At 38.1% G+C, this 26,151-nt stretch overlaps 2 protein-coding genes across 4 annotated transcripts; one reads left to right on the forward strand and one right to left on the reverse strand.

Moving 5' to 3' along the window:
• The first annotated feature begins 681 nt into the window (after nucleotides 1–681).
• Nucleotides 682–3,123, forward strand: nup62l (nucleoporin 62 like). Its single transcript, XM_042001952.1, has 2 exons — nucleotides 682–2,478; nucleotides 2,581–3,123. The coding sequence occupies exons 1-2, from the start codon at nucleotides 1,000–1,002 to the stop codon at nucleotides 2,737–2,739; spliced, it is 1,638 nt and encodes a 545-aa protein (XP_041857886.1). The 5' UTR covers nucleotides 682–999; the 3' UTR covers nucleotides 2,740–3,123.
• A 2,323-nt stretch (nucleotides 3,124–5,446) lies between these two features.
• On the reverse strand, nucleotides 5,447–24,650 carry itga6a (integrin, alpha 6a). 3 transcript variants are annotated; one of them, XM_042001950.1, is made up of 26 exons: nucleotides 24,412–24,649; nucleotides 16,389–16,513; nucleotides 16,213–16,292; nucleotides 15,869–16,127; nucleotides 15,618–15,734; nucleotides 15,117–15,330; nucleotides 13,220–13,413; nucleotides 13,032–13,126; nucleotides 12,542–12,669; nucleotides 12,374–12,463; nucleotides 12,227–12,288; nucleotides 11,978–12,147; nucleotides 11,665–11,808; nucleotides 11,462–11,577; nucleotides 11,022–11,184; nucleotides 10,294–10,380; nucleotides 10,112–10,191; nucleotides 9,400–9,477; nucleotides 9,185–9,287; nucleotides 8,895–9,071; nucleotides 8,694–8,789; nucleotides 8,486–8,593; nucleotides 8,294–8,392; nucleotides 8,065–8,190; nucleotides 7,029–7,153; nucleotides 6,126–6,263 (listed from the first exon to the last, which is right to left on the reverse strand). In XM_042001950.1, coding segments are annotated over exons 1-25 (3,018 nt in total). In that variant the 5' UTR covers nucleotides 24,414–24,649; the 3' UTR covers nucleotides 6,126–6,263; nucleotides 7,029–7,048. The 3 variants fall into 3 exon arrangements, with proteins under 3 accessions (XP_041857883.1, XP_041857884.1, XP_041857885.1); XM_042001949.1 differs by lacking the exon at nucleotides 7,029–7,153 and having other exon boundaries at nucleotides 5,447–6,263; XM_042001951.1 differs by lacking the exons at nucleotides 6,126–6,263; nucleotides 7,029–7,153 and adding an exon at nucleotides 7,162–7,489 and having other exon boundaries at nucleotides 24,412–24,650.
• Between the last annotated feature and the right edge of the window lie 1,501 nt (nucleotides 24,651–26,151).

Below are 26,151 nucleotides of genomic sequence, written 5' to 3' on the forward strand. Positions count from 1 at the left end.
TTACATAACAAAAACAATACACCCCCCCCCCCCCCAAAAAAAAAAAAAACAAAAACAAAACGAAAGAGGCTACACACACACACACACACACACAAACACACACACACACACATATATATATATATATATATATATATATATATATATATATATATATATATATATATATAAATATATATATACAGTAGATTTTCTCACATAATCAAGAAATAACGCTGTGAACTAAAACTAAAATTGTTTCTAAAGTTATAACAGCATTTAAAAGAAATGTAATGGTCCCTATTACCAAAAAAGCGAATTAAGACTCGATTAATTATATTGTAACACTCTCGATAGTTACGTCCCTTTTTTGTTATTGTTTTTTATGCATTGATTTGCACGATGGACAACAATGTTGACTAGGACGATATAGTACAGCATTTTTGTTGTTTAAAGTCCCTTTGATTTTTTATCTGCACAGGATATGTGCTGATCATACCATAGTTTTCTTGTCCTTTACTTACTCTTTGGTAACATCAACGCCGTTTTCTCTTTCAGAGGCTTGGCTGCCAGGCAAAAGCTGAACCAATCAAATTTCGGTTTGTCTGTCCATATACAAAAAAGGCGGGATTTCGTATGTGACAGACCGAGGTCAGGCCGAAAAACCCGGAAGTTACTTTCTAACTGCCAACATAAAAAAAAAATTAACTGCCGTCATTTCCTTTAGGTAGCAACACAAATGCCTGCTTGAGAAAATGTCGCTTCATCTGGCCACGTTTTCTTGACGGATATGTTGTTAAGTTTTGGTTCCTGTTGATTTGAAAGCGCTGTTAAGAAGATAGTGATTTATTTTACTCGCCAATAACGTGCCGGAAAGTCTATATAATAGACGCAGAGTTTTTTTGATAATTTGAGTTAAACCCGCTCGTGTTTGCCACCCGCCAAAAGCTACTAAGCTTCAGCGAGGAAGTGACCATTTTGTGCGTTAGCTAACGTTGTTTTTTTAACCCTAAAAACAAAATGAGTGGCGGGTTTAACTTTGGACAGTCTACGGGCTTCACTTTTGGAGCTCAGAAGACCACAGCTGCTGCCCCCAGCACGGGCTTCAGTTTAACCAACTCCACACCGGCAGCCTCTGGAGGAGGTTTCACCTTCGGCACTTCCACGCAGCCCAGCACCAATCCCACCGGCGGTTTCAGCTTTGGTACACCAGCAAAGAGCTCTGCAGGCGGCGGGGGATTCTCTTTTGGGACACCTAACTCCACATTTGGCCTGACTGCAACTCCTCAAACCACATCAGCAACAGGATTAGCTATGGGCTCCACAGCAGCTCCAGCTCCAGCTGCGGGGTCAGGGTTCACACTGGGAGGCGGGTTGTCTGCACAGACCAGCACTGCTGCTCCAGCAGGTGGGGGCTTCAGTTTCGGAACTGCTCCTCAAGTACAAGCGCAACCACAACCGCAGCCTGCCGGAACTACAGCAACAACAGCATCAAGTGGCCTGTCATTTGGTGGGTTTAGTTTTGGAGCTCCCAAAGTTCAAGTGACCACAGCTGCGCCCTCTACAGCTGCTGCAACAGGAGGCGGGTTCAGCTTCGGCACCACTGCACCTTCCAACATCACCCAGCCCCAGCCCCAGCCAGCATCCACCGCTACAGCCCCAGCAAGCCAAGGAGGAGGATTTAACTTTGGGGTTAAACCTTCAACAACCCCCGCTCCTCCTGCGTCAACCCTGGCGGCTCCAAATATAGGTCCAACTCTCTTTGCTTCACCTGTCATCACAACTGGTGTGGCCGCCGCTGCAGCAGTTACAGGCTTTACTTTGGGAGCACCTCCACCTTTATCAGTGGGCACTACAACAGCCCCAGCAGCTGGGAGTGGTTTATCTTTTACACTCAAACCTCTGGGGTCAGCCCCCAGCACCTCTGCCCCAGTCTCCACTGCCACAAGTGCAGCTGCAACAGTAGGTGCCGCTACAGGCTTTACACTGGGATTCAAACCTGCATCCAGCACAAGCACCACAACAACTGCAGCAGCCACAACAATCACTACTACTGCAGCTCCTCCAGTAATGACCTACGCCCAGCTAGAGGGACTCATAAACAAGTGGAGTCTTGAGCTTGAGGACCAAGAAAGACATTTCTTACAGCAGGCAACTCAGGTGAACGCCTGGGACCGAATGCTGGTGGAGAACGGGGAGAAGATCACATCCCTGCATAAGGAGATGGAGAAGGTGAAGCTGGACCAAAGGAGGCTAAACCAGGAGCTAGATTTCATTCTGTCCCAACAAAAGGAGCTGGAGGATTTGCTTTGCCCACTGGAGGAGTCGGTGAAGGAGCAGAGTGGAACCATCTACATGCAGAATGCTGATGAGGAACGTGAAAGAACGTATAAGCTCGCTGAGAACGTGGACGCGCAGCTGAAGAGGATGTCACAGGACCTGAAGGAGATCATTGAACACCTGAACACATCCAGTGGTCCAGCAGACACCAGTGATCCAGTAAGATCAGATCTGATTTTAATTCATTAAACTAGTTTGACGTTATGCAGCTATAATTAATCTCATCCTCTTTTGTTTTGTTTTGTTTTTTTTTTTCCTCAGCTTCAGCAGATCTGTAAAATTCTCAACGCCCACATGGATTCGCTGCAGTGGATTGATCAGAACTCAGTTCTCCTGCAGAGAAGAGTGGAGGAAGTGTCCAAACTGTGCGACACCCAGCGCAAGGAGCAGGAGAAAACCTTTCGTTTAACATTTGACTGACCTGCAGTAAAGAGGTTGAGTTGATCATAGAGATGATGCGACTGTTGCAAACTTCTGTTTGATTTTGATTTGGGTGTGTAATAATTATTCTTATTCACTGTTTACCCTCTTGCATTTTCTGGACTGCATCAAGATCAATATTTTTAGTGCTGTAGCTTTACATAGTTGATCATCTCTGTCCATGTAAAATGTTCAGAATAGTATAATAAATCTTTTGAATAAATCTTCCTTGGTTTCTTTACCGTATGTAGCAGCTGTATGCTGGACTCATTGTAACTCACTGTCATAGCCAAGACAAATGCAGAATAATTATATTTCACTTATGTCAACTTCAAATAATTATATTCTTAAAAATAAATGTTTAAACTAGTTTGTCATAAAACTGAGGTGAAGTCCTGTTTTTTTTTTTTACATTGGATGCAAAGTTGGGTAAAATAAAAAATCCTAATTAGATTCTTTGAACCACAAAGCTGTTTAACAGTAAAAAGTAAAAGTGAGTTATTTTCTTTGAAGTGTGTGTGCACAACTATGACACTGCATTACAAAAAAAAAAAACATGAGACTTCAGATCTCCATCCATTTCTCAACATGTATCACCTTCACTGCATGGCCTCTTCAGACTCCAGTGTCATAAAGTTTGCTAATAAAACTTTTTGTTGTGGGACTGATTTCCCACATTAACAAGTCAGCTTACAGGAGAGAGGTTTCCCATTTGGTATATAAATATAAAACAAATACTTACACATATACACACTCATACACATGAACAGATTAAATGTTGCTACATTGCAAAGGTAAATATCTACATTTATTGTGTTACTGAAGGACAGTATAATTATTGTTATTGACAGCTATTTATGTCAGAAAATACTATAGTGGTTGTAGTACAGACGTGTTTCCAGGTTCAGAAGCACAAAGTGATAGTGCAGCAATGGTCAACAAGTTTTCTAGATCTGCCTTCTTTCACCTTTCTAATATGTCCTAAATGACAAACATCTTGTCTCAGACTGATGCAGAAAAGCTAGAGCATGCATTTGTTACTTCAAGATTAATCTGCTTCAGTTCCTTGTTACTGAGCTTCCCAAAACTATCCTGAAAAACCATCAGCTGATCCACAAAGCTGCTGTGAGGGCTCTGATGAAAATTAGCAGCAGAGATCATATTTCTCTATATTTTAGCTTTATTGGCAACCTGTAAAATCCTGGATAGAATGTACATTTTGATGTTTACTAAAGTTTCTGCAAGTAGAATGGGAGTCAGAACTTCTAGTTATCAGGCCATTCTCTGTGGAATCAGCTCCCTGTTTGGGTTCAGAAAGCAGACACTGTCTCTACCTAAAATTAGGCTTCATAGTAATCCCCTTTATTTGTGCTAGGTTGAGGCTGCTGGGGGACGTCCCATGACAAACTGGGGCTCCTTTCTGCTGTCTTTATTCTAGATTAATTTGTGTTTCTCCTTCCTTTCTCAGCAGCTATCCATGGTAAAGAGTTATGTTTTTTATTTAACCAACTATTTCCTAGCTAGTCCTCGCCAACCCTTAACCAGTCAAGACATTTTACCCCCATTCCTGGTTCTGGTTCTGCTGGAGATTTTCCTTCCTGTTTAAAGATAGTTTTCCTCTCCACTGTCACCTCATGTGGAAGTGAATCAAACAGAAGACTTGATGTTATCTGTTGGTTTTCTTATAGGTGATAATATTTGCTATGTACACAGTTATGAAATGGACCATGCAATAAATGCAATGATTTTTTTTTTTAATAAAATTATACAAATCCAATTTAAAAAAAAAATATTAGCTAATTTTGAATTTGATTACAGTAACAGTAAGTAAGTTGGAGCAGGGACAACAGTAATTGGCACAAATAAAAAAACAACTGGAGAAGTTTGACAACTGCAATAATTCTGTAACTTGACCAGATGAAAAGGAACATTTCAGAAAACCTCTCTTAGGAAGGGCAGAGGCTGACCAGTCTACAACAAACTTTTTTAAAAAAAATGTTCCTTAAAGTAAAATTGTGACTTTACATACTTTAGAACATCTGATGGGTTGTGTGTTTACATGACGAAAAGATTTAATATGATTGTAATGCTTTAAACACTCACAATGTGTACTGCTTTGAAAGAAGAAAAGGACAACAAAGAAGGTTTGATCAAATATCTGCTTGAACAGCTTATTTTCGACCATTGAGGTACTCAATAATCTGTAACTCTTTTAGGAGTTTTCAGCTTAAACCTCGAATCCTTCACAGTTCAGTTGTTTTGCTGCATTTTTCAAGTCTTTCCTGTATGTCATTGTGTTACCTAACCCCTACATAGTTCAAGCATGAGCAGAAACAACATCCATTACAGAAACCATCAGAATGAGTGTAGACATGCTAATTTTTTTTCTGTTGATCAGATGGTGAAAAGCTGTGCAATTTAATAAAGAAGAAAAAAAAAAGTTAAAATTCATGACTTTTTTCATGGAAAATGGGCAAACATCTCTTTTTGGACTGTTTTACATAACATAATGAAGCTTTTTAATATCTATGCACACCTTAATATTTTGATCACTTGGGACACACACTTCCTCACTATACAAATATTGCCTAAAAATAACTACATCTAACATTAATTTTAAGTTTATATAGTTTAGAGTTCGAAAATCTGCATCAACAATAGTTGTTTATATTTATAACTGCACACATTATATACAACTAGTAAAACAGATTGTTTAAGCATTTTATTATATTTCACAATTCAACAATTAAGACCAACAATTACATGTAAAAAAAAAAACTTTCAACTTGTTTTCCGTTTTTCTTTAGATTCGTCATTGAACAAGAAGAGTGGTTTCAGTGATGATCTACAGTACAGTGGGTGCTACCTGAATGCCACAACAATGAGACACAAGGAAAGAAATAATTTAAGCACAAGTTTTTGACATGATTGTGTACCAAAATGTCACTTCAAGCTGAGAAAGGAGCCTTTTTGTTGGAAAGTACTTAAGCTCAACACACCAAGACACGTATAAAAAACATATATGTATTCATATGACATTGAACTAGTTGTATCTTCCTTGCACAGACTTTTAGGCTTTACAAACAGCAGTAAATTTGTTACATAAGGCTTTGGTTGCATTGCATCTCCTTATCAAAAATAAATACAAATTGTGCAGAAGTTTTCAAATATATATATACACAGCACTTACAAAAAATATTTCATTATTTAAACAGTGTAAAATTTCAAGACCTTGAATCCAACTAATCCCTGGAATGAGTTAACTAAAATAAAAAAGCTAAGCACCATGTTCACAAACTGAAAGTTCAGTGTATTTTTGGAACAAAGCAAGGCATCTTTGGAAAATCCAAACCAAAAATTCAGGAGTAGCTTTCATTGTCGATCCAACTCGTCATCCACTGCTTCTTTTCAAAAGGATCAAGTTTGGCTTTTCCATCTTTGTACTCGAGAGTTTCCTTTTTTATCCGCACTGCATGGTATCGAGGCACGTTGTCATCTTGTTTGGAGCGTTTGAAGAATCCACACTGGATGGGGGAGAGATTTAAACCCCAGTTATTTAAAGCTGAGCAGTATTCATGCAAACTGTGCACAACAGAACATACATGTGCAGGAACGGTAAGCATGCTTTGTATTTTTAAAAGCTGAGTAGCAGGAATGATGACAGGAGAAGCGTCTGCAGAGCACAAAAAGAAACTTGCAGAGTAAAATGCATTAATTTATATAATTTCTTGTTAAAATTCAGGGACACATATTGCACAAGGACCTTATTATGTCTGCCAAGGCGGAGATCATGTTTTCGGCTGGGCTGGTTTGTCTGTCTGTCTTTTAGCAACATCAAAAGGTTACAGACAGATTTTGATGAAATTTTCAGGAAATCTCAGAAATGGAATAAGTGATTAGATGTTGTGGGTGATCTGGATCACTGCCTGAATCCAGGAATTTTTTAATGAATCTTTACTATTGGTCAATAGGGATAATTTTGTCATTAGAGCTTCTAACTCAAAAATAATACCCACAATCGTTGGCTTGGTGGAGGTCTGTGCCCTCAGAGTGCTTCTATTTAATGAGTATTTACTTGTCCTCTCACACAGAGGAAACACTGTCTCTGATTAGAGTTCCTTGTAAGCTGAATATAGGTAAAATATATTTTTATGTTAACCTCTCAAAATGACTTGTGTCATCAGGCAATATGTGTCAGGTTGAATTTTTTTGCATCAAGTCAGCAGGTTTGGATAGAAAGTGAGTTAACTAGCAGCTGCAGACATAATCACACTTCATGCTGACTTTACCCCTGTTCAGAGAGGATAAATCAGGCCTCAGCACAGAGATTGTCTTTGTCAGAGGGTTGAACATGGATCTTTGCCTGATGATATGCAGCAAATTGTTCTTTAGTTGCTCTCTTGAAGAAACCACACTGAGGAGGAGCAAGGGTGTGCAGTGGTTAAGAGTACTGTCACAAATGATCATCCAGATGATGATACATTTCATTGAGGAAATAATACACTGTACAGTCCAGAAATGAAGGTCAAATGTCATCTAAAAAACACATTTCTTCTTTGCAGCTTATTCAAGCAACATTTTAGCTTAAATTCTGACTGATGCCAGAAGGGTTAAAAGTAAAATGTCTGGATAAAATCCACAAGAAGTCCCACAGCTGTTCACTGGACCGACATCTGGAATTTGAGGCAACACCTTGAATTCTGTCATGTTACTTGAACAATGTTTCATCTCACAGTGGGGTGTATAAGATCTGCAACAATATTAAAGTAGGGGGTACATGTCAAAGTAATATCTGCATCAATGACAGCTTTTCACATTTCACCACAAAACTTTGCAAAATGCATCACACCACTTCCATCAATTTCCATTTAACTCAGTGCATCATTCTGCCACCTACATGATGCACAGACGCCTGCTGTCCATCTACACACCAATTCTAGCCATCATTACCGTGTAATATGGCTTACTTCTTTACACTTTAGGCTTCATTTCACATGTCTCTTGATTACCCTTTAAAATAATCTGTGTTATTCAGTCTGTGGGAAGAATAGCTGAAGCTTTCTGTTACAGCTGACAGCAAATCTTGATAACCACAGGTTAAAGGTATTCATATTGCTTAATTTCAAAGACAAAATCTAGATTTAAATACTTTAAATATTTACATGAATTCAAGAAAAAACATTTATAAAACCAAAAAAAAAAAACTAAAATTTACACCTATAGTGAATTCAGTCTGTTGATGTGAAAATGTTTTAATAATAATAACATAGTGGATTCATGTGTTTTATTTGATTAAATATGTATTATATGAGGAGCTAAACTCACCCTCCAGAGCAGAAACACCATCAGAGCCAAAATCAAGATTCCTGCGAGAGCCGCCAGCAGTATGATCCACCAGGGAACTCCACTGTACTGAGCTACTTCCCGGTCAGGGGACACATACACTGTCACCTACAAAATGTCAAAGTCATAAAAACCAGGTGTACAGAGGAGATATTATTAAAGACTGCTAATTATCCTGTTAATCATAGCATCCAGCTGATGAGCTACATACATTTGTGTAAGGAGATCTCAGGATCATGTTTGGAGCCTGGGTATGAAGCTCGAGCGAGGCCTTCACAACTAACTGCACGGTGGGAAAATTAGCATATTCCTGCATGAAAACAAAAGCAGGCATCCTGAGACCCAGTCTTATAATGGCATACCCGTAGATACACAGGGAGATAATTAATCTGCAGTTTGTTACCTCAATAAAGGTGGAGTTCCACAAACGTGATCTCAGTTTCATTTCTGTACCGTCAAGTCCCTGCAGGGGGCACTTTAGCACCACACATTTGATTTCGTTTTCACACGACTACAATGAGAAGCAAAGAGGCTATTACACATCAAATTAGCATGTTTATAAAAATATAGATAAATAAATCAAGTATGTGAGCATCAACACCAAGACTTACCAAAACTTTGTTTCTGATTTTGGAATAAGAAATTTTGCTGCCAGTGTTTTTTCCCTTTGTTTCTGAGTCTTGTTTTGCCAGGGACATAGAGGATTCCTGATGGCATAGTTTTATACATAAATCCAACACAAAATGAAGCAGTAAGAGTCGGTCTCAACTTTGAGCCAGTACTTATTTAAAATAAAATATGTAAAAAGCAACCTCTTTGAGCTTGAGAGGGTTGATCTCAGACTCAGGTGTGCAGTGGATTTTCTCGGGTCCGTTAGAGGAGATTTTCACCAGGTACAGAAGCCATTTCCCGTCTTTGTTAGATTTGGGCCAATGAATGTGCAAAGAGGCTCTGACAGAAGGTCCCAAAGACTTCCAAAGGTTATTTATCTGAAGAAGAAATTCATATATTGCAGCCACATAATTTCAGGTTAAACTGGTATGACAACAGTAATTTAGCACAAGTATCAAAAAACAAAAACAAGGGGAATGAGTGAGCTCACTGTGAAAGTGTAGTTAATCAGACTTCCAATCTCTTCATCTGTCTTCATTGCACTTTCGCCTTTTACAACACCTCCAAAAGAGACATGATTCGGATTGGCTTTACTGAAGGAAAGAGGCAGAAATATTTTCACATAGCTGTACTGGATGAGCCATATATGTACAGTATGTGTAGTCAGACAGGAGTTCTGAAGAAAATATGCAGCAATTTACTTACATGCTGACTGACAAAGGCAATTCAATGATCACTTTGAGCTTAACTTTCAAATGGGAAATATCCTTTTGATCACTGGTCCTGAAAATAGATGTAAATATATATATATATATATATATATATATATATATATATATATATATATATATATATATATATATATATAAATTAAAAATACACTCACAATCAAGCACAATATGATATGCAGGAGGGCTGACATTACAAAAAAAAATAATTAAAATAAAAATACTAAACAGACTGTTTCAGAGAATAAAACTGTATATTTCGAAGAAATATTCTTGAAAAAAATGTATATAGTTTTTCTCTTTAGTTTATCTATGTTTGTATCTATGTTTGTGTTGCATCCACAATCACTGGCGGCATTAGTATTACCACATAATCTTGCAAATGTACTTGCCTGTACTGGTGACTTTACTTTCCCAGAATATTAGTGTTTTCCTTGTAAAGTTGTGAGGCAAGTTTACCACTTCAATCTAAGAGATTTTTTTTACCTCATTTTTCCAATGGCTAATTTACTGTCATAATATTGACTTAAGCTCCCTTTCTAGGAATAAAGTACCCCTATCTTTTGTGGATCAAGCAGTAGTGGTCATACAGCTGAACAAATGCCCCTAATCCTACTGTTGAAGAGCAACACGACCACTACTCCTTGATGGCCAAGGCTGTTCACATCAGCTGTGACAGCAGTACTTACGTTTGGAGCTTCAGATCAATCTCAAGGTCAGTGGTGTTGAGAGTCATACGATCAGTGTTCAGGATGATGTAAAAGGTTATCTTAAGTTAAAAAAATGAACAAAAAAGAGAAAAAATTCCTTACATTTAAATAACAATAGCTAAGTGTCTAAGTAAGCATGCATGAACGTGGTGTATGTGTACCTCTGAGTCTTTCTTAAAAGGATTCCCCAGCTCACACTCTGCTTCAGAGCCATTATGATTGGCATCACAGTTTAAAGGATTATTTGTCTGGAAAAAAATATATATCTGAACATCTGGATGATTTTTAGATCTATCAAAAACAAAATTAGTACACTTGGAAGCATAAAATCCTGCAGCTCTTGAGGACACTAAGTGGTAACAAGCGTTCACCTAAAACAAAGAATTGCTGTGTCAGGCGGACACGTGTCAAACATCCCAAACTGGTTCCTGTTAACCTTAACATGACAGACTTAGAGAGGCCTCAAGTTTACTCTAATTTTAACCAAAAGATGCACAAAAAAATGCTATGTTCATGATGTTTTACATCACCAGATGTTTCCGCTTCTGTCATCCAGATGTTTAATATTTAGAAGTGATTAAACTTTCGGAGTAAAAATCAGCAACAGCTTTGGAAGTGAGCCCTCCTCAAGAAGTTGAGGTTTTTTGGCATTTATATTGTTCATGCCAGCCATGCTACAATAGATTAAATATTTATGATCCTCGGATGATACATGCAAATAAGTACTGACTTTACATGTAACACACAAATGTCTGAAATACACCTCATTGTAGTAGCCCTTCATTTCATGATGTGTTGTGTAAACTTGACCGTATTACTAAACATTTATGAGCACAAATGTAACTATATAGCTTTAAGTGAGTGTACAGAAGCTGTACAGTAAACTTACTGTTGAGTGATCTAAGCGGACTCCAGAGTACGACAGGGTGTCTGGGAAACGTCCCACAAGCTTAGCCTCATAAGCGTCATCACCTTTCATGTTGTTAACGGTCACCTTCAGCGCCAAGTCCTTCTTATCATAATTCAGGTGATACTCAGGGATGTTGTTCCTACTGCACATAAACATAACCACTAACTCAGACTCAGCTTGGAAGAAAAAGAATGAAACAGGCCAATAACAACTGTTTATTAGCTATGTAATGATTTCTCATGATTTGTTATATTCCAGAATTAAGTATTTGTAATATATATTAATATAAATGTATACATATGTGAGTGCCAAAGCAGTAAATGTTAATATAAATTATATTAATATAACTGTAACAAGCCGGTCTTTATCGTCCCAGTTTGAGTGATTTTAAGTAATAAAGTAATGTTGAGATTTTTAACCTTTCTATTGAGGGAAAAGGATCCTGACTCTTTTGTCTGTAATGTAAACTGTACTTCATCTTCAGGTTGCTTCGGCAAACATGATCTTTGCTACATCCCTCCTTTATAAAGTTGATCTGCAGCAAAAACATACAAACTGTGTTATTAAAAGGATCAAACGTACATATGTGTTAATAAAAAATTGCATAAAAATTTCTGTTTACCTTGGTGACATTTTTGCTTGGCTGATTCATGTCTAAGATGGGCATTAGCTGAGGGAGGCCGTTTCTGTTTCTCGGTCGTTTTGGTTCAGACATTTCTGCAGACACCATAATGGGAATGCTGCGCATCTTGTCCTTAATGTTGTCCTGTGCAAATCAAAAGAACCAGTTCACTATATATGATAATATAAATGCATCTCTTTTAATTTTGAAAAAATCTTTAGTGTTTTGCAAATATATCCTGCAGGAAATTCAAATGGAGGCAAAATCCAGCTATTCCTGACACCCACACACTAATATGAAAAACATCATATACCTTAAGTCTGACTTTTATAGTGTCACAGTTTTTCAGGTTTTGGCCCTGGAGGTTTATGGTGCCATTAAACAAGTAGTCCGATTCAGTGTGGGATTTGCTCAGGAACATCACTCTTGAGGTCAGCCCTTGTTTCCTGCGATCTCCATCTGCCTCGACTAAATAGCTGATCGCTGGGGCATGAAACGAAAATGTGCTTATAAGAACAGCTAAATGTTTAAGTATCTATGCAACAAATCTTTTGTTATGTACTTAGCCGGGAGTTGTAAGATGCATGGCTTGCTTTGTAGCTGAAGCATGCTGTGACATTGAAGCTATGGAGAGAAAAGAGGATATTTTTTAATACAGTAAGATTGGACTGTTAAGGCTGTTTAAAGTTAATAAAACCAGAACACGTACCAGATGCTGTCGCCACAGTTTTTAACTGCCAGGTCAATTTCCTGTAGAGATGTTATGACACTTGTACTAATTCTGATGACCGGTCTTGCCCTAAAGGAGAGGTTGTAAAAATAAAATTTTGATAGACTTCAAACTATTTGCACCTGGAGTTTGTAAGGACACAGTTACCTGTAAATTAAAGCTGCATCTGATAGAGAGCCTACAGCCAGGTCTGGATAAGAGTTGCTGTCCAGGTCCATGTTCCCTGCCAGAGAATATCCAAAGAATTGAATGTTGTGCTGTTTTCCTGAAAGGACCTGCAATAAAGGACAAACAACATCATTTGGGAAATCTGTCAAACTAGGCTGCAAAAGATTTCTGCCTTTCAGCTCAAGTCGAGATAAACTGATTACCTCAGTAGCAGTTAATGTTTCAGATTTGCTTTATTATAATACAACTAGTTTGTGTTCTCACAAATTTAATCCTAATTCTGTTACGGTTTATGTGTGTTTCATATCTGTCTCTGTAGCTTCTAATTGTTCCAAAAAGTAAACTAGCTTGTTAATGACTTTCTCTGCCTGCTAAACAGGTTGTAAATAGTAAGTTTTTGGAGCTCAAACACCAACTTTTCCCATGAGTTAAAAGCCATGTCGACAACTGATAATATCACAGACCAAACCTGTGCAGGTTTGGTTTGGATCCCTTGTGCAGAGCCATGATAAATGTAGACTCTTCCTGCTCCGCCATCATCATGCGGCGCTCCAACTGCGATATCTGCATGAGAAGAAAAAAACAAAGCTGTTTATGTGACGTAACTGTTAAAAAAAATAGAATAAAAAAAATGGAGTACTAAAGCAGTTGAATTACCTTGATATGAGTCTTTATTAATGTCCCCTATGTTTTCCACTGCCAGTCCGAACATTGAGTCTTTGGTCCCATTTAGACGGACAGGAGTGACATTTTCCCACTTTCCTGCATTGTTTATGTAGACATAAACAGCTCCTCCGATGTCTCTGTCCTTCATGTAGAACTGAGGAGCTCCCACAATTATGTCTTGCCATCTTAAAAATTGATGAGAGATTAATATTTATCAGTACCATTTAAGAGAAAAAATGGCTGCCACTGGTAAAATGTTGAACATACAGATATTCATATAAGTGTATCAGACCTGGGTGAATGAGCACCTTTACATATTTCTGTTTTGTGTTTGTATAAACTATGCTGAAAAATCATTTCCTCGACATGATGAGTAGGGATGGGAATTGAAAACCAGTTCCACTCAGGAGCCGTTTTAAATTTTCCAAAGAGGAATCGTTCACCACTGGAATTATCAATGCCTATATCAGTCCAACAGCTCACTGATTACAAATAAACTATGTCAGACATGAGCGTCTGTTTGTTGCCGGAAGAGGCAATCCAGAGCATTTCTACATTTCACTGAGAAACATGGCACAAGCTGTAATGTCTGTATTGGAAAGACCAATAAAAGTAAGAGATTTTCCTCCTACTGGTGAAAATGTTCCTGTTGTATCTCTGTCTGGAGGCTATTAGCAGCTCATTAATTTAGCAAGTAGCCCACCTGTAGCCACAGATGTATACGTGCTTCATGGAGACTTTAGCAGGCTAAAGTTGGGCACATTGTTAAATCCAATCAAATCAAATCAAACTTTATTTATATAGCACCTTTCATACATAAAAATAGCAACTCAAGGTGCTTTACAGAGAGTAAAATCCCCCAGAACCCCAACCCAAGAGCAGCAATCCCCCCCTGCCCCCCCCTCCCTACTCTGGGAACAGTTAAAAGGCCAGTACCAGAGGACCTGAGGGGTCTAGTGGGCTCATAAGATAAAAGCAAATCAGATAAATAAGGTGGGCTAAGACCATTAAGAGACTTAAAAACCAAAAAAAAAGAATCTTGAAATCAATTCTGAAGCTGATGGGGAGCCAGTGCAGAGACTTTAAAATTGGTGTAATGTGGGCACTCTTTCTGGTCTTTGCCAGCAGACGTGCAGCTGCGTTCTGTACAAGCTGCAGCTGGTTCAGGTACTTCTTTGGAAGACCAGAAAGAAGAGCATTGCAGTAATCTAATCTTGATGTGATAAAAGCATGAAAGAAATCTGGGAGTGAAGTGTTGAAACAGTTATGGGGGACAAATTTCTGTGTGCGCATTGGGCCATGCGTAATACAGAGAGCAGTGGAGAAAAGACGCACAGTCGTGGAAATAAGACAAATAACATCATACTGTTAGTTGTTTAATAAAACAATGAAGCAAGGTCTAAAAGCAGGCAGGTGCTGTTTTAACATAACTGTAGGAAAAACACTGTTATTAGAAAGCATTCAGAAGCCAGGTATAGGAATTGTGCATCTTGCATCTCATGTGGGGAATTTATTTCCTGTTAAAGTGGCATTATTGCATTAATAAGCATCACAATACAGTAGACTATTTTTATTTTATTGCATTCTTAGTTGACTTAATGTAAACATCTACTATGTTTTTATGTTAAGTGACATATTATTTTCCAGATCTGTAGTTTTGGCATCAATTTCAGTTTGAAGATATTATTGATCTGAATCATTTTCTTTACATTGACAATGATTCTAAGTAATTAAAAAGTCTCACAGTCTGACTCAATCTGTGTTGTATACTTATTTCCTCATAGAAAATTGATAAGGGAATCAATAAAGAACCAGATCAATAGGCGGAATTGATAATGGCATTGATAGTAATGAATTCCCATCCCTATGAGTGACAAATGTTGCCTACCCGTCACTATTCAGATCAGCTACAGCCACGTCGTATCCAAACGAGGATGCCAGTCCTGGCCCGTACAGAATGTGTTCGGGCCAGAGCATGGTGGAGGTTTCGTCTCCTTTCCTCAGCAGGACGACAGCTCCCCTGTGGTTGGCTCTTGGTGCTCCTGCAACTACAGTCAGGCCACCGCCGATCATGATATTGTGTCCAGTTTCGAGAGAGAATCCTAAAGTTGAAGAAATATTGATAGTGAAAAAAAAAAAGCAAGAATATATTTACACTGAAAATTGATTTTTGTTTTTGCTGCTTTATCTTGTAAGCTCACTGACATGGTAACTAACTGGTGACCTGGTGACAGTGTGAGTGGCCACAGATATTTGTTAGACAGTAAATCTTTTCCACTACTTCTGCCACATAATCTTTCCAGGGATGTTTCTCATGTTCAAAGCTCTGTTTTTTTCTTCTTCATTGTTGACTAATTTCCAAGAGTATATCAAAACAATTAGTTTTTACCAAGATAGCTGTGGGCTGAAACGGGTACAGTCTGCTCAGTCCCAGTTTCATAGGGGCCATCATCATACACTCCCATGTCCAGCAAAGTGTTGTTCTTTTGTTCCACTCGCACAATTCCTGAGAGATCAAAACAGTACATGTTGATATGAATTAGAAAAAGTGTTTAACCTGCAGTGTCTGTACATAATTAAATATTTGATTCCACAGGTAAATACTCTGTGTGGTTTTGTAGTGTTAGATAAGAGAGTGACCTTTCCAGTTTTGGGCTCCTGGTGCTCCAAACACCACATAATGGTAGTCTTTGGTGAAGGTGGCTGCCAGACCCTGCTGGCATAATCCAAACATTTCATGGCCTCTGGCTCTGCCCTCACACATCTTCCAATTGCCGCCATCTTCATCAGAAGTGTCGATGGTCAAATCCTGACTGAAGACATAGCAGCGTCCAATGATGTCATGGGACTCCAGGGGAGTGTTCACACTGAAAAGCGTCTGATACCGATGAGCACACGTCTGAAATGACAAAATTCATCTGTGTTCAAGTTCCTAATTTAGGAGAAAGAGACAAAAAGAGCAACCATATAAAACCTAGACTCACCACAATCTTTCCCCCGGGTCCCTGACTCTGCACAGTCACGCCCATCCACTGGTCCTCTTTATTCTCAATACTTGTGTCCTCTTTGAAAATGTAGCAACACGACAATAAAATCACAGATGGGTTTTATCATTTCAGACAGATCAATAGATGAATAGATTAAATGATTGATTTCTCACCTTCATTATCAAAATCTATGCGCTCACAGTGATTGGACTGGGTAACTTCACATTTATAAAGTCCTCCTGTGATGTTAGATCTTTGTCTTTCTAAAGCTCTGGCTTTGGGGGAACCGATCAACAGCCTGAGGATATATAAAGCAAAAAACACACATTTTAAAGATACTGGGGAGTACACAAACTATCCTGGAATTAGTTTTCACCCTGACCAGCTCTGCTGTTTGAGTTAAATATTGTCTGACATTGTTAGAATACCTTTCAACAAGCCCCAGAGAAGCAGCTTGTTGAATGCAGTGCACATATGTGAAAAAATCAGCAGTGACAGTGAAGGCAAGCAAAAGCCACGGTGCAAAATGTCCTCTGGAAACTGATGATGTGCTGATTTCTGGTAGACGAGTTGCTTTTTATCTTTTCCACATCCTATTGTTAAAGTAAAGGAAATCCAGAAAACCTCACACCTATTTGTCTCAATGTTAAGTCACACAGTCAACAATTGCTACTATCTACAAAAACCAAGAACAATAGTGACATCCTGTTTTACACACTTACTACTAGACCACAACGTCCCTGTTCACTTCCGGCAAAGGGCCTTTGTTGAGAGTCATAACTTGCTCACTGCACAACGTTTTCCTGCCAGATTGTGGCAGTTAAGTCAGTTGTTTCATGAATGCGTGAATAAACGGACAAATAAAAGCGTGGATGTAGTCAGACAGGTTGTTATGACAAGTATTGAAGTCAGTCTTCAGACAGATTAAAGGATTTAATTGTCAGTGGCAAATAAATAAGTACAGGTCTTTTTGTTTTTAAAAAACATTATATACTTAAAAAAATATAGAGAAACTTGAAAGAAAACAATTTTCTAAAGAACTACTTTGCTAAAGATACGGTGTGTGTTGTTTAGATATCTACAAAAACAGTAATTACATTTTGACATTCTGTACAAAGACACTGGAAAGAAAAAAGAGGTTTATACACACACACATACACACACACACATAGATATATATATATATATATATATAGTCTAGTAGAAGGCAAGTCAGTTTAATTTGTAGAGCACATTTCATGTAGAGGACAATTCACAAGTGCTTTACATAAAACAAAGGCATTACAGATATCTAGCAATAGTAAAAAGCATCAACATATAATCACAATAAAATATAACATTACATTAAAATGATTAAAAGCGAAGATCAGTTAAAAAAAAAAAAGTTAACATGCAGATTTCATGCATAGGCGCATAAGAAAAGAAATGTTTTTAACCTGGATTTAAAAAATGTCCTACAGCTTGGGTGAAAGTTAATCTCCACTGGCAGTTGTTCTCGAGACAAACAATGGGTCATGGTCATGGTTAAGCGCCTTGCACAAGCAGCTTCCGCCATCAGTGTGTGAATGTGTGTGAGAATGTGAAGCTTTGGGAAAAGCGCTATATAAATACAGACCATTTACCATTTAGACCACAACAATCCCCTTTGGCAAAAATAATTTAAATACTTATGAGATTTTTAAACAACATCAGTTATTGTGTAACTTTGCACATGTCCATGCATGATTTCCACACCTTTTCAGCCACGAATGGGTGTAGACATATCTCAGATTAATATTTGCATATAAAAGCATAGCTTGCAAAACATCTAAATAAACTAAACAATGAAAGAAACAATAAAAAGAAGCACTTTATTTCATAAAAGATACTAATATCCTTTTAAAGGGCGTCTATAGAAGCCAGAGACATTTAATGAAGATCCACAGCATGTTGTGCCTGACTCAGATTTAGACTGTATCATCTTTTAAATACAGTATTTGCTAGTAACACAAGAAACATAAAGCTGCACAAGTCGATACATTTCACAGGCCTGATGATTAAATCTGTCAATCAGTCTCTTAAAAGCAAAGTTACACTTTGTTACCAAATAGAAAACATCAAATGAGTTAATGTGATTCTCAGCAGAGAACAAAGAAGCACTGAAGCAGACAATCTTATTTGAAAGTTGTTCAGTAAAGCAGTTGTTCCCTCCGACTTTAGCTGGCTGACCAGCGTCCCCTCTAAACCCACATTCTCAGAGGCTTAACAATCAGGAAGAGATGCTGTGTTTCATGGGTGACACACACTAGCAGCTAGTGAGATGAGATTAGCAACACTACTCTGTAAAAGTATTCATGAACTTTCCTCAACACATTACTTTGAGGTCGTGTGTGCACTTAACACAAATCAACAAATGAGAAAAATCTTGTTTTGGAAACTATTTTGCTGCCATACTTGTGCCACCATTTTTTCTATGGTGTCCGACAGTGCAGACATTGCTGCACCTGAGGATCAACTTGCAGATAAAACCATGTTTATGTCTGGAAGAATTTGGCCACCGACGACCCCCATTCCTTTACATTTGTGCTTAGCATTTAAAGTAATTTCTATGCTCATTTTAACCACTAGATAGTCATTTTTACACTGTACCTTTAATGCTGAGCATTTAAGGCTTGCTTTTAAATTCCCTTGATCTAAACTTTTACCTTAACCAGTTTCAGTGTTAATGTCACGTCACATTATCAAACCATGACAATGGACAAGAAGAAAGCAAGACTGAACAGTAAAGAAGTCAGACCCTAAAAATAATACCAAAAGCAAAAATCCACAATGAAGGAATTTCTTCAGGAGGGAGAGGAACTCCTCTCCACAGCTTTCTCCTCGACACAGTGGACTTCTGTAACCCATTTACTTCTCAGCAGGGAAGCACTGTGAGTCCTCATCAGCTACACAAAGACCTCCAGAGGAGGTCAGATGTTAAAACTGACGACCAAACTGTAAAACTTCTTCTCAAACAAAGCCCAGTGACATGCAAATACAAACTGTAGTCCTTAAAGTGAGCCTCCATTTCACATTTAGACTTCTGAGCAGGAGTTTAACGTGTTTATTGCAAAGCTGAGTCATATTGGAAATGTGGGCAGTTTAGGTTTCAATCAGCGACTTTCTAACTGAAATGCCAAACATTTCTACTTACATCTTCTCAAATCTCAAAATTTTACTTGAATTAAAACACAACAGAGTTGAGTTTTGTATTGTGAATCAATGGAGCCATCTATGAAACTACAATAAAGAGCCAGAAAACAAAAGCATATGAAGTAAAATAGAACATTTTGGTCACATTCGCCCTAAAGGGAATTCGAATGTTATTACACGTGTATGGAAGAGAGTAAAGATTTGTTTAAACAGATCCTCAATACCTGTACATCAATCAACTTTAAGGTGCAGGTCCATCACCACCAGCACCTTCTGTCCTCAAGAAAACCCAAATCCACAAGGCCAGATAAAGGCAAGCATGTATGCAAGGAGTTTGTAACACAGAGAATGAAAAACCTGCAACTAAAGAGCAGAGCTACAAAATATTTAGTATCTAAAAAGTACTGAAGCAGCATGGACATGTACTTAAAACACTCCTAAAACACTTTATAATACATCTTGCAGGCTTTGTCTGTTTTTTTATCTCAAGACAAATACAATGATCCAATTACACTAAACAACTTATAATCCAAACCTTTGATTGCTGACCTGCAAATTGAACTTTATAGTTCTTTCTTCTTGAAGAAACACAGATTTTAGTTTTTCCAACTCAGTCTCATAGGAAAATGTAAACAAGTCAAGAGAAAAACTTATACACATACACAATTTCTGATGTTTTGTTGCGCTCCCGAACACAAATACAAATACAACTCTTTAAATGTGAGAGTCACTGCACTAAAATATTCATCAAACCATCAAGATAAGAATGAAAGTAAAGTTAAACTGCATGAACGCCTTTTCTTGTGCAGTCACCTCTATACAGACTGCAGCTGCTGAGAGACTAAAATCCAGCCCACTCAGTAAGTCATGACTGATGCTGATTTTACCTTATCCCTGATGTGTCCCAGCAAATAACAACAAATTACAGGTTAACAATGCCAAATGTATACATGGAGTGTGAAAATTTTATACTAATTTATCCAAACTGCTGACCTGGCATGCCAGATGGGTTTGTTGCACAGAACCATCTGGAAGCCCGCCAAAAAGTTAGAAAAAGGTCAGACACTTCCAAAATGATCCAATTGTCTGCCCCATTTTGATGAAAAATGTAACATGTCTAGGGCTATGTGCTGTGTTTTCAGAAATAATAACTGTGTTGTAGCAGGCTTTCATGATATGGTTTTATTCTGCATTCTTTAAGAAACCACATTTATCACAGAGCACGTATCTCGCTCCTGTGGAAATGGGAAACCATAGCAACTAGTGTGGGTGTACACAGTGATCTCACTGGTCTCTGTTAACAGATGTGATCTGATGCTCCCACAGCTGTGCACTCAAGAACCGCTGCAGCTGTTTTACTGCTTTCAGTTTACCACATTATAGTCAGATTGTTCTGATTTGTGACTGGCTTGGACATTCATCACAGAAGAAGAATCCATGAATATTTAGCGTGACATCAAGTAAATACATTAAGCTCCTAAATTCACCTGTCTAAAGATGTTTTATAATTCCTCCTTTAACTAGTCATGCCTCAGTGTGAAGTTTGACTGGAATGTCTTCACTTATGATTCACAGATGTGTTTACTCTATCAGGTTACATGTGCACAGATGGCATCCATGTCCAGTCAAATGGCCTTTTCTCTGGTTGCACTGAGAGGATGTTAAATCCACATCATTAACTGAACATATTATTCATCGAAGAGGTATCCAGATGTCTCTTTATCCATATTAGGTTCAGTCTTGGGGTAAAATGTGGATCCCTTTCCACTCTAATGTAAGAGAAGGGAGACATAGTAACACCATGAACACTCTGAGAAACTCGCGCTATTAATGAAACTGTTGAATCAGAAGAATTGCTTTTCTGAATTACAGAAAACAAAACTTTGTTACTATAAAAGTGGAGAAGATTCAGCTTCAAAACAAAGAAGCAGAGTTCAATCTATTTCACACAAGCAAAGTGTTTATGAAGAAGCCTGTGAAAGCATGCGTTCCTCTCTCACATCTGATTTACAATAACCAATGTAAGAGGTGATAGTAAGTAGTTATGCAGCTGCCAGTGACATCAATTCAGATTCAGATTCAGATTCAGATAACCTTTATTTTGTCCCACCGCGGGGAAATTGCAGCGCAACAGCAGCAAGAAGACACGCAATAGACAACAAATGGTACAATTTAAGAGGATAATAAAAAGAAATGTAAGTACTTAATACATAATAAAACTAAGTGAAATAGTTAAATAAATGACTAGATGTAATAAAAAAACCTGTACACAGTACAGGGGTGTGTCTGGATGTGTGTCTACATGTTTGTATGTGAACAGATGCAGAGCGTGAGACACCGCTGGCTTTGTGGTTTCATGGGTTCCGAGTAGCTGTTTCAATTACCTTGGTGTGTGCGCTCTGTTGAGCTTCCACTAGACTTGTCTGATTCATTATCTCAGGGTCACATGAAAATCTAGAGCTAAGATAGTGACTAAAAAAAGGAAGCTTTACACCACTCAGCATTGTGTCTTTAACCAAGCGACTAGTGCCTACAAAATGAGGAAACTATCGCTATGGCAGAAAATAATAACTGACCATTATAACACAATATTTCATTGTTTAAATTATTGTTATTCAGAGTTGTTTAAAAAACAAAATTAGGAAACTAATTGAACTAAATTTTCCAAAAGCAGGAAACATCTTTGGATTTATTATTGTTTAACAAAGTTTGACAAAGTATTTAAAAAGGCTTAGTTTGTTGGAATCTTTAGGCATTTACAAGCCAAGCTATACCTCAATAACTTTTGACTTTGTAGAGTTCAAGGTAAGCTGAGGTTGGAAGAGTTTAATTTTATGTTGTTCAAAGTGGTTAAATTTTTTGTCAAAACAAGAAGTCTTCATGAAAGATGTTGGGGTGTGTCAGCACTTTCAACCATTGGTTTGGTTTTTCCTGTCAGTAACACATATCTTAACACTAAAAAAACTTTCTTACTTCTGTGGTTGGATAAATAGAAAAACAATCATGGTTTAAGATAGAAATAACACTACTTAACACACGCATTTACCTTCAATTTACTGGTTGCTGAACACACAACATGTCCCCAACCCAAAACTTAGTCATTTCCAGCTGGCATGTGGTTTTAAGAGTAACTTGTTTTTGTGTTACAAATCGACTACGTGGCCGCCAATTTTTACAGTTCACATTTGCTCTGAAGACCACTAGAGGTCAAACATTATTTCTGAGTAGTCTATTTTCCTGCATGCACATTAACAAATAAGTCACATGCACACATTTTGGGGGAGGGTCTTCCTATTCTGCAAAAATAGGTTCAACTCACGCACAGCACTTAAAATAAAAGCTAAATAAACCCCATTAATATATATAATATATATATATATATATATTCAGTTCATTATCAGGTGGAGCAAGTCTCTAATAAAACATGCAATGATGTTGTTTTTCTTTTAAAACAAAACTTTTTGGCATGTTAGCAAGAGGTTTGTTGTAATTTCGCTTTGGCTAAAACTGGTGGCAGCTTTCTTACAGAAGCCAGCATGTAAAGAAGCAAATCTGCTCTCACCTCTTAGATTACTGCCTGAAAAAACAAACTATCAAGCCAGTGGTCAAATTTCAACCCTCTTATTTTGGCCCAACAAATATCGGCATTCAGTTTCCATGACTTTCGCTCTCTTTAACAAGTCGTTGGCAAACGTGTAAGTTGCCTCTTTTGATTTTCACGAGTTTGCAGAGTTCTGCAGTTCTTCTGGAATATAACAATAACTATGAAAGAAGTTTATTTGTTGCATTACCAGAACATTTACTATGACACGAAGACTTACTTTTTGGGGGTAAAAAGAACAGCTATCAGAGAAAATTCCACAAGGTAATCTAACTTATCTGATCTTATCATAAAGTACCGTCATCCCTGTTCCTAAAACATGCTGCTGCAGGATCTCATTCCTGCCAACACAGTACATCTTTCATGCAGCCTGAGCCTGATCGAAGTTTTAGATATGTCACTTACCCCCTCCCCAGCAAAGGCCTCATAATTTTTTGTGGTAGCAGTAGGACTCAGGCTGACGCAGTTGATTTATCTTTTTCAGTGTAGTTTAAAAACATCTGCTTGGAAATTATGACAGCAAAGCAAAGGGATGTTGCTTCCGACACATGTTTATTTATCACTTCTATTTTATCAGTAGACTGGAGTGGCGTGAACAAGCCATTTGGTTATTAGCTGGTTTTTTTAGCCATCATCCGCATGCCAAAAAGGGGTGGGGGGGGGGGGGGGGGGGGGGGGGAGGGGGGGGGGGGGGGGGGGGGGGGGGGGGGGAGGGGGGGGGAGGGGGGGGGGGGGGGGGGGGGGGGGGGGGGGGGGGGGTGCCATTTTGTTATTGTTTGATCAACAGAACAGTCAGTAGCTTCCTGTAAATTCTATGGAGCCTCAGAGAATCATTTTCTTGGTCTATCACACTTCTCTCTCAGTTAGACCTTATAGCTACATTGCATGACACTTGCAGCCATTGTTTCTGCTTTCTTGTCCTTTGGCTACTTTACATTTCACTTTCTGAGACATCACTGGGGAACAATTGACTGCTATTGAAAATAAGAACAAAAAAACGTCTTAAAAGAAGACTTTGTGTTTTAGGAGATAGTTGCGGTAACTGTGTCATCGGCAGCTGATGTGCCGAACACATGGATGGAAGTTAGTTCAGTGATCTCTCAAAGGCAAAGTCCAGAAATTGACAGGAGTTTTTCTATGTAGGATAAACCAGTTTTCTCACAACTCAGACAGAAAAAAAGAAGGGCCAGGTTCAGAAGTTCAGATAATCACTCACAGACTTCTCGATGAAAAGACAGTAAGTGATTCATTTCCGCCTGTCACTGTTAATCTGAAAATGAGTGTAAATGCGATGTAAGTCATTTAATATATAACATCCCTATGGCTTAGCAGAGGCCTCCCAACCACAGGTGCCCTCACGCCAGAAATGCGCTTCTAAAATTAAAACAGAGCAGTAGAGGCGTGAATCTAGAGCCGTCACTTACATTACTTATCCGGATTGATTTGTCGGTGCAACGCAAGAGAAAACCCAAACAGACTCCCCGGTCCCGTCTGTCCTAATCACATGGTTCGTGTCAAGGTTGAAGGAGAGCACCACAGCTGGCTCCAGGACATGAAGAAGCAGTAAAGTGCAGCAGAGGGTCCTCCCTGCAGCAGCATCGCAGCGCCGTCAACCCGAAGTGAAGAGCTGCTCTTCTTCCTCCAGTCTCTTTAGAATGAAGACTGTAGCTTGAAACACTGGGGGTGCCCCCCTCCCTCCCTTTCCTCTCGCCCAGGCAGGACGAATCGCAGCCAAGGTACACCCTGATGAAACCCTTTTCATCTGAGATACCTCCAGAGAAGTGTGAATGAATGAGTTAAAATACAATTTTGTGTAGACTTGTAGAACTGGTATCAGTGGCCAGGGAATAAATCACAAGTATAAGTTTAGACGTTATTAAGAAGGTCAGTAATTTGGTAGGAAACTAGATAATGGTGAGTTACTAGAGAACAGACAGGACGTTTTTACATTAATGAATTATTTAGTAATGACTGGTTCATGAATGCATAGAAATAGACAATGCTGCCATTTTCTTCATGAGCGGTTCATAGGTCTAACTGTGATTCAACTTCAGTGATTCATTCATTACTAATTACAGTTAGACCACAGCTACTGCTCCTGTTGTGCACCAATATCTGAGCTGATGATAATCATACATATTAATACACCATTTTACTTTTATTTGAATAGTTCTGTTTCTAAAATGAAAGCTGACTGAGCTTGTTGGAATGTAAATTGTGTAAATACAGATGGGAAAGGAACAAATAAGTTTAGACTTAAAAAAAACTTCTCCCTTTCCAAATATGAAATGAAATGACATATCTTGGGTGCTTGTGTTTTAAATGGGGTGGGGCTGTCCACCTGCTCATTTTCTTTAGCTTGTTGTTGTTTTGTTTGTTTTCTGACATGTTCTAAATAAATCTAAATCTAAAGTTGTTTATCTAATTGACTGGTATGATTGAATTTATTGGAATTCATAAGAAAGTATTACTTTGAGGTCACTGACAGGGGATCTTATCTGGTAAAGTTCTCTATTAGGACATACTTGACGTCCTTTAGTATAGATTGAAGTTCAGCCGGAGCAACACAACAGCACTAATTTGTCATGTTTGCTTTGTACATAGTTTTCATTGTCACACATGCTTGGAAATAAACCTTATGCTATGATGACATTAAATGAATAACCTCTATTTCTTCATTCTTTAATTATGAATTTTCTCTACTCATTAGAAATTTAACATGCAAGTGCTTCTAGTCTGACCATACTCTAATGTCCATTTGATATTTCCTATTTCTTTCACCATTAAAGTCTTTGCTTATTCTGCAATTTAACAGAAAATAGATTGAAACAGGTTTCAATGTTGCTAACTCACAAAATGGTTATTACCTAATTACAATAAAATAACTTGAATTTTCTATTGTGATTGTTCCATCCATATATGTTACGATTGCTGTAAGAAATAAGCTATAAAACTGTACCAACTTTACTCATTCCTTTCATTAATAATTAATGAATTATCAAATCACCCTTTTCACTTCATTGTTTCATGATTTATTAATGATTACATAATCATTAAACCTTAAATGAACTGGATTAGAAGTTGTCACATTTTTCCTGTTTTTGCTAAGCTAAAATACAACAAGTTATTTCATATAAACTATTATTTGTCACACAGCTGCTACT

This window comes from Melanotaenia boesemani, chromosome 12, assembly GCF_017639745.1.
Source record: "Melanotaenia boesemani isolate fMelBoe1 chromosome 12, fMelBoe1.pri, whole genome shotgun sequence".
Lineage (NCBI taxonomy): Eukaryota > Metazoa > Chordata > Actinopteri > Atheriniformes > Melanotaeniidae > Melanotaenia > Melanotaenia boesemani.